The following is a 20,465-nucleotide window of genomic DNA, read 5'->3' as shown; positions in this document are numbered from 1 at the left end:
GGCCTACATTTCCCCTTGTGCTGTTCAGCTAATTGGGGAACAGCTGAGAGTGATGGAAAGGGCACTGGAGCCCCGCCTACCCCAGGCCTGCTGCTTGTCTGATCAGTGGGATACTATGTTGTGAGCCATTAAGGTTAGGCAGAGTGCCAGTTCTGAGAAAGAAATAGAAAATAGCATGTTTCTACTTAGTGAGCATGCATGTGATTGCACTGTTGTAAAAACACTTGTTATTTTATTGATGGACTAAGACGCACCTGTGTGTGATCTAAAATATGATTAAACACACTGCAAAACTTCTGGGTTAAATTATTTTCCTATATATTTTTGTTAAAATTGTAATGACTATTATGAGGAAGTGGTGTTTAAGAGGCTGTTTCTGATAACTAGGCCTATATTTGGCACATATTTAGTGTGAAATAGCCTTTGTTTTCCACCTTCTGGGAAACTAATACACATTTCCTCTCTTACTTTATATATAGGTAATGTGGGTATGTAACTCGTGCCGAAAACAACAAGAAATCCTCACAAAATCCGGAGCCTGGTTTTATAATAGTGGAACAAATACACCGCAGAAGCCTGATCAAGAAGTTTTTAGAGGGCTGCGTAACGAAGAAGCACCTCAGGAGAAAAAAGCAAAGCTGCATGAGCAATCCATATCAGGGTTGGAACGAGGTAGATCTCAAGGGCTCACAAGGCAAGACTCCATAAACGGCTCAGGAGGGAAGGGAGCAGGTGACACGGCAGACAGGTAAGGAATTGGCTCATTATACTTCAAAAAAGGAGTCGTCACATGTTTATGAGTCATATTATCTTTGCATTTCTTTTTCATGTTTAATAAGTTGTGTCATCTAAGCAGAATATAAAGAAGCATTTATTTTCAGAAGTCTGCAAGGTCTGCATTATTATTTCCTTACCATTTATATTGGGATGATTTTGTAAGTGAGCATACACTTTTCTGTAAATTAGGAAGGGCTCCATTTTGCCTTTGTGGAATGAAAAAAGCCCAAAGTTAGGCCATTAATTCTGCAGCATAAATTAGATAAAAGATGCATAAAAATTGGAATTTTCACTAGTTCAAAATGTCAGAGATTTATCTCTCTTTCTACATCTGTGTATGTGCTGAGAGAATGGATTTTATACATCTGAGGCCTAAATCAGAAATACATTAACTGCTCAAAGGGGACTGCTAATCTGCATATTTTAGTTGGGTACAATTTAAATTATTTTTTCTCAAACTGTAGTTTATGAATATTCTGCACTTATTTCTTAGTGGTCTTCTTCTTACATTAATATATTTCACACTGGTGGAAAATACCTCTAAGCCCTATTAAAATATTGGTATATGTGTCTAGGAATCATACAAGTTGAAAAGCCTAGTGAATTTTCTCATTGTTTCTTGAACTTTACTACTGTTTCCAGCTCATTTACAAATTTACCTATGCTGATATGATGACTTGCAGCAGAATCCTATGCATGTTTACTAAGAAATGAGTCCCATTGTGGTCAGTGCTATTCATTTGCTACTAAGTTGATGGCACAATAGTGTTGAAATTCTGTATCCACTTACTTGGGAGTATGCCCCATTGAACGCAGTGGGACTTTTGACTAGACATGTAAAGAATTTAACCTTTAGAATGGTCATTTGAATTCTCTGGACTTCAAATAGGCATCTGTAGGCTATATGAACTATCTCATGCTCTTTGCTTTCGTAGATTTTCACGGGTACAGGAATGCAGGTTTTGGTGTCTTCGGGTGTCTTCCCGTGTAAGAGTTGGGGTGTCTAGGCGACGTTTCGACGAGGTCTCACTCGTCATCTTCAGGCTGGTGCTTTCGGCTTCTTGTTACTGGATCAACCACACCAGACCCAAACCCAGACCCTCTCCACAGATAAATTACAGACACCATCCAGTAGCCAAACCATAGTGGCACCTCCGGATGCTGCACCCCCCTGCAATCCCTACACAGATCTGGCTGGCACAGGGCACAAAACCACAGCTCGCCCCTATACACGAAGCCAAACCAGAGCACAACTAAGTGCAGTACAGCCATCTTCTCAGAAAAACTCTTCACAAGCTCAAGAGGTCAAGACACGAAAGCTTTAGCAACTAATCCACACTTAATGACCCACCTAAGTGGTACTCAGAATATCACTCAAGAAATCACTCAAGATATCCCTCAAGTAATTAAGGAACAAAAGAAGAAAAGGCACACTAACCTGGGAACTTCCTCTCTGCCCAGAACGTTGGAGGCTATACACCACACCCCCTCAACAGTATTTATAGGAACTCAAACACTGAGATCCTGCTCTGTTCCAGTAACAAGAAGCCGAAAGCACCAGCCTGAAGATGACGAGTGAGACCTCGTCGAAACGTCGCCTAGACACCCCAACTCTTACACGGGAAGACACCCGAAGACACCAAAACCTGCATTCCTGTACCCGTGAAAATCTACGAAAGCAAATATCTCATGCTCTACATCTAGTTTATAAATAATGCTGACTGTACTTTTAGCTTTTATTAAATTAGATACTTTATCTTTAAAATAACAAACTCTTTCTAGCCTTTCAAATCTGGATTGGCTATTAACGCAATTCTAACTATGTTTACTTTGACTTACCGGTAAGTCCTATTGAATTCATTGGAATAAATGGGGTTTGGATTGTGGACTTAGATAATTTTTTTGTTCCTTTTTAACTGTGATGGTCATGAAATAGAATTCTTGAAAAATGTAAGCAAATCAAGCTTTCTTACTAGAACCTACCAGATTGAACTGCTTCTTTGCTCATTGTCCTCTGCTCAATTTTAAATTGGCAGGTCAAATACTGATTGGCTACAAGTGCTCCTTAATTATATTTGTTGTCTTGAGAGACACAACATGGTGTCTGGCAGCTGAATTCATTGTTAAAGGGTGATAGCACAATACTATTCATAGCTAATATTTTTCTTAAATATGTACAGAAGATGGAATCTTGTGGGCTCTTCATTTTTACAAGAGAGACTGCGGAGCTGTCAAGGGTATAATTCTAAGTGCTTTGGCTCAACTATTGTAGGGAGACTGAGACCACAGAACTGTTGTGGGGAGAAACCAACAATATTTGCTTAAGACCTTCCTAATACTCTTGGGTACAAATCTCAATATGCCTTTGTACAGACACAGTTGTTAACAATTACAGCTTGGTTCTACTTTGTTACAGAAGTCAGCAAGTGATCTCTCTGAGATTGACATGGGAAAATGGATTGAGATTATTTTAGACTGGAAGGTCAACATCAGTAAAACTTTAATTTATAAACCAGTACATTTAGATAATGGATTAACCGATTGTACAGGCAATGTGTATTCAAGTAATTATTATCTAATTATCCAGATTATTAAAGTCTGATTTTAAGCCACTTTTCTTAACTCCCTAGTGCTTTTAGTTGTCCCTTGTGTTTATTTATTTAAATATTGCATTCATATGCCACCTTTTCTCCAAGGGGGTGTGGGTGGTTCAATCCCTCCTCATTCAACCCCCACAACAACCCTGTGAGGTAGGTTAGCTTGAGAGGCAGTCACTGGCCCAAGGTCACCCAAGGAGCTACATGGCATTTAGCGTCGCTAGTCTGTGAAACAATCTTCCAGCAGAGATTTGACAGGTGTCCTTGCTTCTGATTTTTGGGTGTCTCTGAAGACTTTTTTTTATGATGACAAGCCTATGCAGTTTAAAATTTTGAATGATTGCTCCATACTGCTTTTAATGATTTTCTTATTATATTGCTACAGTGCTTTGATACTTTTTATGAGAGGGTAGTATATAAATATTATTATAAATATGAGAATGGAAAGCTATATCCTGATAACTTGAAACTGACCATGGCTTACAAATTTGCAGAAGAACAACCTGATCGGTGTGATGCAGGCAGGGGTGGCTAACCCTTGGCTCTGCAGATGTTATACTCTTCACATCTATATTCTCTAACAATTGGCTATACTGGCTGTGGGTGATGGAAGCTGTAGTCCAACACGATCTAGAGGATATCACATTGGATACTTATAGGGTAAAATCTGAATTACAATGATGGGAAAAAGTTCAGGATCCTTTGTAATGTAAAATTTGTTGTTATTTAGTCGTGTCCGACTCTTTGTGACCCCATGGACCAGAGCACACCAGGTACTCCTGTCTTCCACTGTCTCCCACAGTTTGGTCAGACTCATGCTGGTAGCTTCGATAACACTATCCAACCATCTCGTCCTCTGTTGTCCCCTTCTCCTTGTGCCCTCAATCTTTCCCAACATCAGGGTCTTTTCCAGGGAGTCTTCTCTTCTCATGAGATGGCCAAAGTATTGGAGTCTCAGCTTCAGGATCTGTCCTTCCAGTGAGCACTCAGGGCTGATTTCCTTAAAAATGGATAGGTTTGATCTTCTTGCAGTCCTTGGGACTCTCAAGAGTCTCCTCCAGCACCATAATTCAAAAGCATCAATTCTTTGGCGATCAGCCTTCTTTATGGTCCAGCTCCCACTTCCACACATCACTACTGGGAAAACCATAGCTTTAACTATACGAACCTTTGTCGGCAAGGTGATGTGTCTCCTTTTTAAGACGCTGTCTAGGTACCAATATTTCCCTATACAGTGGTACCTTGGTTCTCATACTTAATCTGTTCCAGAAGTCTGTTCCAAAACCAAGGCACACTTTCCCATATAAAGTAATGCAAAATGGATCAATCCATTCTACACTTTTAAAAACAACTACGAAAACAACAACTTAACAATTTACCTCTACTGTTGCTCTTGGCTTTCCAGCTTTTATCCATTTCAACAGTCACACAATCAATCAGCGTGGCACTCAGAATGGAAGTGTGGCACTCAAATCAGAAGCGTAACACTCAAAATGGAGCATGTTCAGCTTCCGAAAAAAGTTCGCAAACCGGAACACTTACTTCCAGGTTTGCAGCATTCAGGTTCCAAGTTGTTCGAGAACTAAGCTGTTCAAAAACCAAGGTACCACTGGAATATTATCCCTGATATTTTTCTTTTTGAATGTTTATAGAGATGGTTTCACATACATGGACTTTTCATTATATGAAGCCAAGGCTTGGTTTGGATATAACTATAAGCCATAGTTCATTTATTATTATCAATTAAAATATTTATGTGCCACCTTTAAAAGTAAAAGTTTCCATGAAATAATAGTATACAATACAGTACCATCACAAATATTGATAAGCCAACAAGAATGAAGCAACCAAGCCTTCAGCCCAGAACCTAAACATAGGTACAACAGCGAAAAGCACAACATAATAACAAAACAACTATCTAAAGAAATAAATTGTTTTAAAACATGGTTGATTGAATAAATTACGATCCCACTCACAGACATTCAAACAATATTTGTTAACTTTCTCGCCTTGTGACTATCTAGCTGCTACATTTAAGGTTTTTGTGGTGCCTGAGGATTGGCACAGCACCACTGTTTCCTTACTATTATCACTATTAGTGGGCTACAGAAAAGCAGCAAGGAACACATGCTTTCCTCTGTGGAAATTGTTGGGGATTCTTGGCACACACTTGAGCAAATAATAATATTAATAATTTTATTATTTATACCCCGCCCATCTGGCTGGGTTTCCCCGGCCACTCTGTGCAGCTTACAGCATATATAAAACATAATAAAATATCAAACATTAAAAGCGTCCTGATACAGGGCTGCCTTCAGATGTCTTCTAAACGTTCAGATGTCTTCTAAACGTTATGTAGTTCTTTATCTCCTTAACATCTGAAGGCCCCCCCCCCGCTGTATCCTGTTTCAAGGTACTTTCATTGAAACTGGCCATCTTCGTTAATCCTTTCCTTCCAACCCTTCCCATGACTGGGGCCACTCTTTCAGTAAAGGCACGTTTTTTTATTTTCAGAACTAACATTTACAGAACACATGTTAGCAATAACTTGGGTTCATATGGTATAAAGGGGTGGTGGGGTGGTACATTGTTACAGAAACAAGTTTTAAGAGGAAGTGTGTCAATGAATGGGTGGATATGAGAGGCTTGAAGGAGCAGAATGACACAACAAACTAAGATAAAACCAAAATATTGGGTTTGGATGTTGTGAGTAGCTGAGATTCACAAACTAACTTTGAACTGTCATATGTGGGTCCCAAACAACCTATAATTAATGAGTCTGATCAAGTTTGGACATACAAACAAACCAGAGTTAAGCTAGGCAATTATAGTTTAGTTTTATGTCTGAACTAGGCAGAACTTGCACCCCTCACCTTCCAAGAGCCTTCTCCTTAACGGATGACGGTGGGGGATTGACTTGTGGATCCCACTATGGGACAGTTTGATTGCAGACTGCTCTCCCTGCCTGGGGGAAGGTGTTAATGGATGGAGTTTTTGGCATGCCCTGCAAAGAACCACACCCAAGCAAGAGTGTCACTTGGTTTCTTTGTCACTACCGTCTGCAGTTTCTTCCTGCTCCATTATTTTTAAGGTATTACAGTACAATATATCCATCATAGCAGGATCATTGATGTTAAAAACTGTGTTGTACCACACTGTGCAAAGATTCACCCATATATTACCACACAACATGCAGTAATTTGAAAAAGAATGTGTGAAATCACTCTTTGAAAAATAACGTGTGATACTGGACAACATCAAAACTTGCTTTGTCATCTGGTAAGTGATGCTTCACACTTGCAGGTTATACACGTCACATATGAAAATGCATATATGAATTTATTCTAAGTCTAGTTGTTTTAAATTAATGAGAAATAAAAATATCTGTTTCTGAGTACTGTCAGAACTACTTTTGTTGCTTTGAAAATTATGTTGGGAGAAATATATCTTACCTTAAATATCACTCTGGCAGTGCAATATACAAAGACGTATCATAATTGCATCATTTGCAGATTGACTACTGCCTAAACAGTTTGACTTACGAATCAAGGTCACAACTTCCCAATCATTAGAATATGAAATAACATGAATAGATATTATTGCACCCAGAATATGCTGCAAGGGAACCTTTCCTGGGCAAAGTTTTGGCAATGGACCCTTTTCATTCTCTATGGTGCTACAGCTGTCCTTCCTGAATTCAGTTACATGCTACAGTAGCCAAGCAGCAGGTACTGATTCCATACTCAGCATGTACAAAACAAACACTGCTTTGTTCTAGACACCAGAAAGACTTGAAAGTTGCAGAGTACTTCTGAATCTTAATTGTTTTAAGGGGAAATGCTGTTGTCAGATTCCACCTATGTGCTAATGTGATGATTATAGCTGGAAGTGAGTATGATTTGCAAGTAATTTTATCAATTCATCCTACATAGATAATAAATTGGCTTGGATTCGAAAGCTGCAATTGTATCTCCGCCTGGGAGTAAGCCTTGTAAATTCAGTGGGATTTAATTCTGAGTGGACATGCATAGCATTGCACTAGAAGTTGCTCCTTCATTCACATGGGGGGGCACAGAGAGAGTTAACCACCTCTCCCTTTCATCTGAATCCCCTCACATTATATCCTATGCCTTTACAATGGACTCCCTAGCTTTTCAGTAAGCCTAGGAGACTGCAGAGGGAAGGGGTGGGTGAGAAAGTTCTGTTCCATGATCCCAAGATCATCACCTGAGGCCCTTTTTCATGTGCCTCCTCCATAAGAGGTCCAGAGGATGGCAACACAAGAGCCAGCCTAGAGAAACTACTGTGGCTACGAAAGGAGCTTACAGAGGAGCTGAGATTTAAGCAGGGAATGTATAAGAAATGGAAGAAAGGAGAAATTACAAAGTGAAGAGTATACACAAATAGCCAACATTTGCACAGAGAAGGTCAGGCAGGTCAAAGCTCAGAATGAACTCAGGCTTGCAAGAGAGGATGATAATAATAATAATAATAATAATAATAATAATAATAATAATAATAAATAAATAAAAGGTTTCTTTGGATATGTTTGAAGCAAGAGGAAGAACAAGCAAGTAGTAGGTCCCTTGTGTCGAGAAAATGGAGAAATGCTATTGGGCAACAAGACAGAAGGCAGAACTGCTCAACACCTACTTTGCCTCTGTCTTGAGCCAAAAGGAAAGTAGTGCCCAACATGGTGATAACAGAATAAACAATGCAAGGAGGGAGCTGCAGCCCATTATAAGAACAGAGGTGGTCATGGAACATCGAGCAATTTATAATGGATTCAGATCTCCAGGGCCTGATGATACCTGCACCCAAGGATACTAAAGGAGATTGTGGATGTAATCTCAGAGCCTTGTGGAACAGATGTCAACCTGGAAAAAAGTGACAAGTGGGGTGCCACAGGCTTCTGTCCTAGACCTGTTGTTCAACATCTTTATAAATGATTTGGATGAAGATATTAAGGGGAAGCTCATCAGATTCTCAGATGACACCAAACTGGGAGGGGCAGCCAGTTGCTACTGAGAACAGAATTGTGATTGAAGATGACCTTAACAGATTGGAGAACTGAGCCAAACTAGCAAAATGAATTTCAATAGGGACAAATAACAAGCTGCACCAATGTAACATAGGGGACACCTGGATTGCTAGTAGTACTCGTGGGAAGACCACAAGGTTACAATGAGTCACAACAGTGTGATGCAGCAGCAAAAAAAGCCTATGCTATTTTTGGCTGCATTAACAGAAGTATAATGTCCTGGTCAAGGGAAGTAATAGTATCCTTCTATTTTGCCTTCCCCTTCATGGAAGGGGAAATGGAGGCAGTGAGAGATTTTACTTTCTTGGGCTCCATGATCAGTGCAGATGGTGACAGCAGTCACAAAATTAAAAGATGCCTGCTTCTTGGGAGAAAAGCAATGACAAACCTAAACAGCATCTTAAAAAGCAGAGACATCACCTTGCCAACAAAGGTCTGTATAGTTAAAGCTATGGTTTTCCCAGTAGTGATGTATGGAAGTGAGAGCTGGACCATAAAGAAGGCTGATCGCCAAAGAATTGATGCTTTTGAATTATGGTGCTGGAGGAGACTCTTGAGAGTCCCATGGACTGCAAGAAGATCAAACCTATCCATTTTTAAGGAAATCAGCCCTGAGTGCTCACTGGAAGGACAGATCCTGAAGCTGAGGCTCCAATACTTTGGCCACCTCATGAGAAGAGAAGACTCCCTGGAAAAGACCCTGATGTTGGGAAAGATTTGAGGGCACAAGGAGAAGGGGACGACAGAGGACGAGATGGTTGGATAGTGTTCTCGAAGCTACCAGCAAGAGTCTGACCAAACTGCAGGAGACAGTGGAAGACAGAAGTGCCTGGCATGCTGTGGTCCATGGGGTCATGAAGAGTCGGACATGACTAAACGACTAAACAACAACATTTTGCCTTGGGCAGACCCTACCTGGGGTACTGTGTCCAGTTCTGGGCACCACATTTTAAGAAGGATATTGACAAGTTGGAACATGTGCAGAGGAGGGTGTCAAAGACAATCAAGGGTGTGGAAACCAATCCTTATGAGGAACGGTTGAGGGAATTGGATATGTTTAGCCTGGTAAAGAAGAAACTGAGACTAGATAATGAAAGCCATCTTCAAATATCTAAAGGGCTGTCACATATGGAGTAAGATTGTTTTCTCCTCCTCTGGAGGCTAGATTCAAAGTACAACAAATGGGATTCTGACTAAACACCAGGAAGAACTTTCTGACAGTAGGAGCTTTCTGACAGTGGAACAGACTCCCACTAGATGCTGGACTCACCTTCCTTGGAAGTTTTTAAGCAGAGATTGGATATCATGAATGTTTTAGCTGTGATTACTGCATTGCAGGGGGTGGGATTAGATGACTCTTGAGATCCCTTCAATCTCTACAATTCTATTTCTCTTCTTGTCATTATGAAGGACTTTAATTTGGTATAGTATACAATGTAAACTTGGAATTTAGTACTGCCTGTGATCAGTAGATTGAAAGTTAGATTGTTGTATTCATTTGTTCTAAACTTCTAGATTCTATAAGGTATAAAGAAGCACTAATTCACACAGGGAATGCAGATTATAGAAAAATAAGAAAGAGAAGCTCAGAATCTGGAAGGTAAAAGAATCAAAAGAAAAGCAGGAATGAGCAAAAGGTTTGAGGAACCCACAAATAAACTTAAATGAAATGGATATAAATAATGGTTTTGGCTTCAATCATTCCTTGTATCATTTTGTCCACCTAGCTGTGGATGATGAACTGTTAACCGATAATTTATTGTGTTAAAAATAACCTCTTGAGTGATATAGAACTAAATATAGATATTTCTTTTCCTAAATGAGGATTTTGGACTCTTGGTTCCTGATAGTCACAACATGCTTTGTCAGTCTGTTCTTGTCTCAGAGCCAAATAGCTTACCTATCTTTCTGGCTCATTTTAAATATACACATCACATGCAGAGTCACTATCTCTATAGTTGAACAAATAACAAAAAAGCAGCTAATGTAAATAATAAATGGAGACAGAACAAAAATAATATTTCATTACTTCTTGCATGGAGCATTATGGAGCACCTTTAAATAACAGAGAGAGAGAGAGAGCAGGACTTTAGTTTCTCTTATATACAAGATTAAGAGATGGTGGTCTCTTTTGGATGTAATGCTAAAACATGGTTTAGTGTTATGATAGTGAGCTGCAGCTAGTCTTGATCTAGCATACTCCCTTCCTTCCTTCCTTCCTTCCTTCCTTCCTTCCTTCCTTCCTTCCTTCCTTCCATGTGTCCACAAGGTGGAATCTAGCAAATTTTGCTTCAATTTCAGATTAACCACAACCTGTCCTGACATCTGAATGTAGACAAACTGTGATCAGTCTTAACTATGACATGTAAAAACAAACCAGTATCATGGTTTATAAAGCTAGGTTCTTTCATTTAGTTGTAGTTAAGATTATTCATAGTTAAAAATGGCTAAATCATGGCTAATCTAAAACAAGAATGAAAGCTTATGTGTTTCTTGCAGCTGTGCTAGCAAAGGAGAAGGTGTGTATGTGTGTGTTTGTGCACATGAGCCAGAGGCTCACTGCAACTCATTCTTACAATGATAAACCAGGGTTTACCTATGAATGCATCCAGTGACTTATCCAATGCCCTCTGGAAAGCTTCATAACTTACTAGGAATACAAAGAATGCAAGATAGACAGATAGATAGATATAACATATATGCTGGTCCCACTCTATGAATGCGTGCTATGAGACTATTCACTTATCTGAACACAGGGAATCCAAACATTGCTATATGCACTGCAGTTTCCGTGTTCAGGAACGCATTATAAATTTTCCTATAGGATTCAATGGAAATTGTTGACTTGTTATGAGAACAGAAATCATTGACTCATTATGTGAATTTTCGCCTAACAAGTGATTTCCAGGGAACACATTGTATTCATAAAGTGGGAACTGCATACATGCCAGATTACCATGCATGGCCATGTGAGAACTGCTAATCTTTCCAGGGTCAAACAACAATTTGTTGAAAAACAAATCAAGCTTGGGAGGAAACACAAAAAATGGCAAGCTTTACATTTATGATGGAAGTGAGTCAGGAAATATAAAGGTGAAAGGAAGACTCATAACTATCATGAATCAAATTAAGCTTGAGAGAGGGGAAAAAATCTGGTGAGAATAGATTGCCTTAATTGGAATTTGACAGATGGTGAATGAGATATCAGTTTGGTATCCTAAACCTGGAGGATGCCTCAGTCATATGTTTTTCACATCAATTTTTAAAGCAGAACTAGGAGTGGAACTTCCATTTTTCACTTAGTCTCCAAAAGGTTTAATTAACTTGAAGTGTTCAGAATTAAACTATTTTCTTTGCCTTCCTGTTGTATTGCTACTATTTAATATATATTAAATACTAGCAGTGTCGTGTGCTTTACAAAAAAGAGAAGTTGTAGTCTTATATTAGACAAGATGAGAACACTTGAGTAGTGCAGATGGGTGAGGGGAGAGGGAGTTCAGAATGGAGGCAGATATCATGCCACATAGCTCCATAGAGCCCTCAGGGCAAAATGGAATATTATAAAGCCTAGCAAACAACTACCGGTAGTTCTTTCCTAAACAGTTACAAACAGGAGACCAGTTAATATGTGTTTCAGAAGCAAAATTTCCCTAAAATTGTTTTGATGAAACTGTGCAGTCAAGTTGATAAATACTGTATTTTAAGTGCTTGCAAGATTAAATAGAGGATAATATGTGTTTCTAGCTATTCAGTCTTGGCAAAGAAAAAAGGATAGCATTTCCAGTTTTGCAAAGGCTGCTCATGACAAGCCATTATTGCCTACCATTTATAACTTCAGCAAGACCTTGCTAATCCTGAAGCAGGCAAACATCCATCCTAACAGATGGACATGACTCTGGGGTGCCCATTGGCACTCTATGCATAGGAAATGTGTGGTTGTGATAATCATGTACAAATGATGAAATAGCTATTTATTCTCAGATAAAAGAGGAAAATGACACATGTTATTATAAGCCAAATTTTGAGAGATGCTGATTCTTCCTCACCTTTCTGAATAAAATCTCAAAGTACCTTAAAAAAAAGAAAAGTTAGCAAGATAGAAAGAGTTATTTTGTGGGCCACATCATATGCACAATGCACAGTAACAGAAATATATGTCTCATGTGTCCTACACCAGTGGTCCCAATCCTGCCCCACAGACCACTTGAAAATTGCTGAGGGTCTTGGCAGAGCACTTGGTGATTTTTCTGCCTGTTGTAGCAATTGTTGTGCTAGATGCTATATGATCCTTAGTCCACATCATGTCTGTAAAAATACAACTATCTGAATGAAGTTCATCTGCAGACCACTGTTTGGGAACCCCTGCCCTACGTAAACTCCATCATGTCCGATGTGCAGATCAGATCACATATCTGTAGGAAACTACAGTTTTTATGTAGTGTGCTTATCTAGCAAAATAGATTTGTATGCATTTGCCATACATGTTGGAGGGTGCACATAGCTTTCCATGTGAAAATTATTTTTATTCAAAAATTTCATGTTTGAAGCAGCACAGTATAGCTCAAACTTTAAATTGTTAACCAGTGGGAAGTGCTTTTAGATGACCTGAAATACATTCCTCCAGCTACAGCTAGAGTCAGTAATCGGGAAAATGTGTTTCATATACCCAAGGCTATGAAGAGCTATCTTATACTGAGCTAGACCAATGATCCATGCAACTCAGTATTGTCAACCCAGATTGGCAATATCTATTAGATCCAGCTCTTCAGTGTTTCAGGCAGAGGGACTGCTCTGCCCTACTGCTTGGAGTCCCTTAATTAGATATGCTGAATAAAGCCTTATGCATAGAAGTGTATTCTATTTCACTTAGCTATATATGTAATATGTTTGAATATCTTTCAGTATGAAAACTGGGTATAGAACTAGAAGATAAACAATTTCAGCTGAAAATTGTCTGTTTCTCATTTTTGAAACAATAATGATTTACGGTTGAATCTGTTCCATGTATCATCTCCCTCCCTTGCCATATATAACGTTTATAAAATAACACACAGTTTCTCTCTTTGAATAAAGAAAAAAACGTTATATAATTTACTAGTTGGAAATGTCTCCTTCTTTGGGAAAAGCTACTAATCTGGGGAAGGATGGTTACTAAGATGGAGAAGGATGGAGTTCCATGACAAACATTCCTGTTTGTGCCGTGTAAGTACTTTTCCACTGCTAGCTGAACAAGGAGTCTATTCCTTCAGATGGTATAGACAAAACTGTCAGAAGGTTTTTGCGAAGCTTCCAAACAATCAACAGGTAGTCATTAATTAGAGATTAGTTCTGTACACTTATAGACATCTGCTGACAACGTATCATTGGAGGTGAAATTTGTTTACAGGAAAAACATTTCCCCCCCAAAAAATAAAAGCAATACCAGAACTTAATCAAGTTCATGTTTGCATTTGCAATCTAGGAAGAGTGTTCACATTGTTAAATAAACTGAATACTGTAGACAAATGATTCTGAAATCTTAATTTCAAAATGTTGCCCTAGTTGTCAGTGATGGTTGCTTGGTGTACATTAAAATTATAAGTGAAATTTGAGGCAAAATAGTGCCAAAAACAGCCCCCCCATACTTCATACCTTATTTGAATTTGAAAATAATATAATGAGTAGAAGTAGAAGTAGAAGTAGAAGTAGAAGTAGAAGCATTTTGGTTTCTTTATGGATACAAATGATTACAGAAATAACATCATGCAAGAATGAATCAAAATAATGAGCTATGTGTTTTTTGGGGGTTTTTTTTAGTATTTGCAGTTTAGGGACCCATAATGATTTTATAAGCAAACTGGTACCAGTAAACCCTCTGCTGTGAGTTGATGGATTCATTTTTGTCTGTCAAGTAGCTTGTACAGATGCTGTTGTCCATGGTAATTAATAGAAAATCAATGAGAAAAAGAGCAACTTGCAGCGCTAATATAACTATCTAGGTGATTTTATAAGTAACTTTATAAATCAATATTATGCTGAGTTATGTCTGTTGATCATCAAAGAACTCCTATTGACTCTAGTAAATTCCAGGGCAAAGAGTTCAAATTAAACACTTTAACTAACCCTTAACTTACCAGCAAACAAATTGAATGGCTTTTTTCAAACTTTTGTTGTTGTTGTTTAGTCGTTTAGTTGTGTCCGACTCTTCGTGACCCCATGGACCAGAGCACGCCAGGCACTCCTGTCTTCCACTGTCTCCCGCAGTTTGGTCAAACTCATGTTGGTAGCTTCAAGAACACTGTCCAACCATCTCGTCCTCTGTCGTCCCCTTCTCCTTATGCCCTCAGTCTTTCCCAACATCAGGGTCTTTTCCAGGGAGTCTTCTCTTCTCATGAGGTGGCCAAAGTATTGGAGTCTCAGCTTTAGGATCTGTCCTTCCAGTGAGCGCTCAGGGCTGATTTCCTTGAGAATAGATAGGTTTGATCTTCTTGCTTGAAAACCAAGGTTCCACTGTACTCTTCTTTCTAAGTGAGGTTAACTCTGAGAGTAGATAAATAGTACCGCTGCGGTGGGAAGGTAAACAGTATTTCTGTGTGCTCTGGCTTCCATCACGGTGTTCCGTTGCACCTGATGCGGTTTAGTCATCCTGGCCACATGACCCAGAAAGCTGTCTGTGGACAAACGCCGGCTCCCTTGGCCTGAAGTGAGATGAGCGTCGCAACCCCATAGTCACCTCTGACTGGACTTAACTGTCTAGGGGTCCTTTACCTTTTACCTTACTACATTATTTTCATTCTATTTCCAGCCTAACAACTGGTTTTGTATCCAAAATAAAATAATTTTTAATAAAAAGTAAAGTGAATGACTTTGAAGTATAGAACAACAACTTTCAAATGGCAAATAACAATCACTACACTTTTTATGAAATGTATATTTTTTTTTTAGCACAAAGACCAAGGAGTGACCCAAGGAGTTAAAACAAAAGAGAGATTATTCTACATGTAATCATAAAATATTTAGACAAAACAGCAATAAAACAAAACAGCACCAAAATCAATACCAGCCAGGAAATTCCATATATTAAATTACAGTCTTTTGCTGAACATAAATACAATTGCTGAACAGAAATAGTAAAAAACAAAACAAAAACACTTCTGCAGAATAATCCTATGCATATTTATGTGGAAGTAAAACCCATTGTGTGGAATGGAGCTTACTTCTAGCTAAGTGTACATGGGATTAAATAGGTTTTTGCCCTCACTATATCAATATTTAATAGAGATTTTTCTTGTGTGAGATGGGTGGGAAATGAAGAAAGAGAAAAAGAAATGCAATGCAATGAGATAACCACCTTACTTCAGAGAGTCTTCAGTGAGTAATACATTCTTTTAACATAAGTTGCCAGTTTGTGTTCTGTATCTAAGGAACACATTCTGTTTTTGCCTACTGATTTCTGCACTGGGAAAGCTGGGTAGCTGGCCTGGTCTTCAGTGTTATCACCAGGATCCTTAGTCTGGATCATTTTACAAGTCAGCTTGTTTCTGGCTGGCAGATCATGTAATTTAATCTCAACAGTATTAAATTAGAGACTGCCACAAGCCTTCTCCAGCCTGGTATTCAGAAGCTTAAGGGAACAAGATTGGAAGAGCCTAATAGTGTCCTTTGCACTCCATCACCCTGCCTGGTCTTCTGAATATACACACATATTCCAGCCAGTAGGCGATTCCTGACCAGCAGTGTCTCCCTTTTGGAATCACATTTTCAAGATCACAAGAGCACTGATCACCTTGTTGGTAGTAAGTTACACAAAATGGATTGGGGCAGAGACAACTGCAGCAAGGCACCATTACTTTTTCAGGGAAGCTGTTGCTGCCATGTATTCAACTACTGGACCATTTGCCACTTTTTCTGAGTCTGAGGCTCTTACCCATCTCTGTGGCTCCTCTTGAAAACATCTACTCTTCTCATTGCAACATGATACAAATAAGTAATGCATTTTCTTGAATAGCCCTTCAAATATCACTGAATTGGCCTGACCCACTTTTACTTCCAGCTCAGTCTTCAAGGCAACCTGAGAGGAAATGATAGGTTTGTATAAGGTTGATGGAGTGCTTCAGAGGCAGCTACTCTGTTCAGAGCTTCCAGAAATTATCTCTCCCGGGCAATCTGGCAAGCCCCCTCTCTTGCTGTCTTTAGAAATGTTGTGAAGACCTGTAAATTTTTTATGAGTCAGTCTTAAGGTCTTTATGCTAACTCTGAATTGAAACACTGATTTAAAGCTTGTTCTATGATCTTCCATTCAATGCAACTTAAAACAGCTTTAAAAGGCAGCACAAAACAGTCCATCACCTGAAGTGGGTAGCAGTTGCTTCCTGTCATTCCCTTTCCCCCCTCTTCCATACCTCACTGCATTTTCCTTTGTTCTTCTCCTCTTCCTGCCTGCCACCACCTTGCAGTTGTTGCTCTTCCTGCTCCTCCTGTCCATACTGCCACCTCCAGTTCGGGGCCATTCATACCTCACAGTGCTGTGCTCTACAGGAATGAGGCTGTTCCTCATAATGAGGCATTGTGGCTGAGGTAGGCACAGAGAGGGTCTGCTGCTTTGCCACTATAGCAGCAAAAATAATTCAAACTTTAACCAAGTTAAACTAAGATGGCCACGTGTTTGCCACTTTAGTGGCAAAGTGGCAGCCGTGATGCAGGCAATCACAATACCTCACTCTGAGGAAGGGCCCCTATTTCACAGTAAGGAGTGGTGGGCTCAGATAACCCTTTTAGAGTGCCGCCATCCAAATCCCTGCAACAGGTGACTGCACTTCACAGCAGGCAGATAGCCAGTCATTTGTGGATGTGATGGCAACTGCTTCTACAACAGGCAGACTGACTAATGACTGAGCAGTCCATGGACTTCTGTGATCAGCCACCTGAGACATATGTCTCATCATGCTTAATTATAGGGCCCTCCCTGTTAAAAAGGGCATCAGTCAAATTCATGCAGGAGAAAGCTACCAGTGGGTACTAATCATGGTGACTATAAATTATCTCAAATAATGGAGGCAGTATGAGTGTGGAAAACTGCTATTTCACTCATGTCCTGCCTTTGGGCTTCTCATAGGTATCTGGTTGGTGACTGTGGATGGGCCTTTGGTCTGATCCAGAAGGGCTCTTCTTATTTTTAGTATTGCTTTTATAACTTAGATTGTAGGCCAGCTTGCAAAGACTTTATCTTAAGTGAAATATAAAAAAACCTTCATCTTATTTATGCCAATCATACTCTGTGTGCTTTCTATCTTCTGAAGTGGAATTCCACCTTGTTCTGTGAGCCTCTCTGCACCCAAAAAATACATCAGCCGAGTCCCTAAAAAAGGAAAAAAAGGAGGAAGCTGTTTGCTTTAAGCATACAGGCTACTAGATAGTTGCTGTACTAGACAGTTGCTGGATAATAGTTAAATTAATAGCAGTAGTGTTGCTTTTTAGTTAAATTGCTGCTGAAAGAAAAGTCAAAATATTTATTGAGTCCATTATGTACTTTTATATTGTGTGCTCTCTAATGGGAACATAGCTATTAAAGATATAGCTACTAGGCTGACCTGCATGATATTCTCAAAATGCTTTTTGGTGATATTAGTACATGCATAACAAATGAAGAAGAATGTTGCATGATGAGATATTTGAGTATTTTAGGCATGAAGTTCTCATTTTTAAAGACTACTCTTAAATAAGTGGCTTCATGGCTGGAAGTCATAGCTAGTCTTAGAGAATTACCTTTTATCAAAGTAAAAGTAAATAAAAGTTTTGTTATATGTTACACTTTGCCTGAGATATAAAATAGTACAATTTCCAATCAGGAGCTCAGCAGAACAACTGAGTGTTCTAATAAAGAGTTTTTCCACTTAAGGTTTAAGAAATATGTACAAAACTCTCCTAAAGCCTGCAAAGGGCCTTCCATTCTTTATTTAATTACACTGTACATTGACTTGATTTAATTAAACAAAGAAATGCAAAATTTATGTTGTTCCTGTGCTCCAAGGAAGGAGGGAGTAGAGCACTTCTAGCAGAGCAGTTAAGAAGAGACTTCCTTTTTGTGATGCACTTCCCAGGCACAGGTCCACGCTTTAAAGCTCTGTATCTGAGCGTTTTTCTGTTTCTTTTGGTCCCTCTGCTTCCCCTGGGAAAACATGCATTTGACTGCTGAATCAGAGCAAACAGCAATCCACTGAAAACCCAATTGCCATTTGCTCTGATTCAGCAGTAAGACATGGGTTTCCCGGGGGAAAGGGCTGGGACCAGTGGCGTAGCAAGCTCAGGTGGTACCCGGTGGTATCAATCTCCCCATTGATTTTTGCCTGCAAAAATGAATCATAGAATCATAGAATCATAGAATCATAGAGTTGGAAGAGACCACAAGGACCATCGAGTCCAACCCCCTGCCAAGCAGGAAACACCATCAGAGCACTCCTGACATATTGTTGTCAAGCCTCTGCTTAAAGACCTCCAAAGTAGGAGACTCCACCACACTCCTTGGCAGCAAATTCCACTGTCGAACAGCTCTTACTGTCAGGAAGTTCTTCCTAATGTTTAGGTGGAATCTTCTTTCTTGTAGTTTGGATCCATTGCTCCGTGTCCGCTTCTCTGGAGCAGCAGAAAACAACCTTGGTTTGACTTTTTTGGGGGAGCCAGAGTTGTTGAACTTTTTGGGGGGAACAAAAGTTGTGACGCCTCTGGCTGGGACCAAAAAACCCACCACCACTTGGACATGGCGCTTTCATGCCTGAACCTGTGCCTAAGCGTGGCACAAAAGGAAGTCTGGGTTTGCCCTTGCTGGTTGCCTGGACTTTCTCCTTCCTGTTGCTGCTATGCTGCCCTAGCAGTTGAGAAAATGGAGCAGGGGGAAAAAATTAGCTTCAAGAAATGACAAAGATGATACAGCTCCTTTCTTTCCAGAAGTGGATGGACAGTGAAGGGTGAGGCAGCATTTGAAATTCTCTTCAGCCCTTTCTTTGTGTAGGGGCAGCTTGTAGCAATCACTTTCAGCATTCCATGCAAGCAGAGTTCATTGCTTGGCGTGCGAGCAATGCAATGCCTAAAATAATTTTACAGATTAGTGAAGTTTGAGAAATTATGCATTGAAAAGTAGAGATAAGTTACATTAGTAAATTTAGAGCCATTCAGTGCTCATCATGTCAAGCTGTATAACAACCTATATTCCAATTTTTCCTCTTCTGCTTACAAGAACATTTACAGTGTTAGTTTTTTCTTGCCCCAACCTGTCTTGTGTGCTTTGTTTCATGCTTCACAGTCTTTTGAAAACAATACAGTACAAAGTTAGTGGTGACTCTTGATGATTTCAGTAGGTTTGAAATGAATTTAACTGTGTGTGGCTTTGTGTCATTTTCCCTGCTGTGACCTTTGTCATGATCATCAACATTCTTTCATGCCTGGTAGGTAATTTTTCTTTCTGTCTTGCCAGACGCTATCCCAGCTGAAAAACATTTTGACAGGCTTGCTGTCTCTGGATGCTTACTCCCAGAAGTCTATTAATGTCTCTGCTTGCCATTTTTCTCTGCTTTGAAGAATTTAGGTGCCCCATTGTTTAATATTGTGACCTGCTGTACATTCCATCTACCTGACTTGCAATGAATCTGAAGACCAGACCCACCTTATCTCCTCACCCCATCCTAGCACTTTTAAGGGTAATCAGACATGGGGGTCTAGCTGGTGGAGCAATCTGGAAGGTTAGCAAAACTGAGATGGAGATTTTTCTACAGTTGTTGGGAATGGTTGTAAAGTGTAGCTGCAGAGCATGGAAAGAAAGAGTGGTGGCAAGCAGAAGGAAAGACTCATGGCTGCGGTGCCAAACAGCTTCAGGGCCAAGGTGAGGGACAGGGCTGCTTATCTACAGAGTCTGCCTAAAGGGTTGTACCTTGAATAAACCAGTCAAAGAGCCAAGCTAAAGGTGAGTTAGGGCCAAAGAGACATTTCACATTAGGAACTTTAAAATTGGGGGAGGGGGTGTACTAGGGTGTCAATATCATAGATGCTATTTTGTTGAAGCATATGACTTAGATGTA

At 39.6% G+C, this 20,465-nt stretch overlaps 1 protein-coding gene across 21 annotated transcripts in view; it reads left to right on the top strand.

Moving 5' to 3' along the window:
• RIMS2 (regulating synaptic membrane exocytosis 2) overlaps window positions 1–20,465 on the top strand; it is a 349,035-nt gene that overhangs the window by 85,815 nt on the left and 242,755 nt on the right. For all 21 annotated transcript variants that reach the window (XM_083516456.1, XM_083516462.1, XM_083516453.1 and 18 more), the window contains one exon: window positions 480–748. In XM_083516456.1, the coding sequence (XP_083372582.1) occupies window positions 480–748 (269 nt within the window). The remainder of the gene's footprint in view (window positions 1–479; window positions 749–20,465) is intronic.

The sequence above is a fragment of the Podarcis liolepis genome, assembly GCF_965112155.1.
Source record: "Podarcis liolepis genome assembly, chromosome: 8".
Taxonomy (NCBI): Eukaryota; Metazoa; Chordata; class Lepidosauria; order Squamata; family Lacertidae; genus Podarcis; species Podarcis liolepis.
The sequence above is the reverse complement of the archived record's forward strand: the minus strand, read 5'-3'. Positions and strand labels throughout refer to the sequence as shown.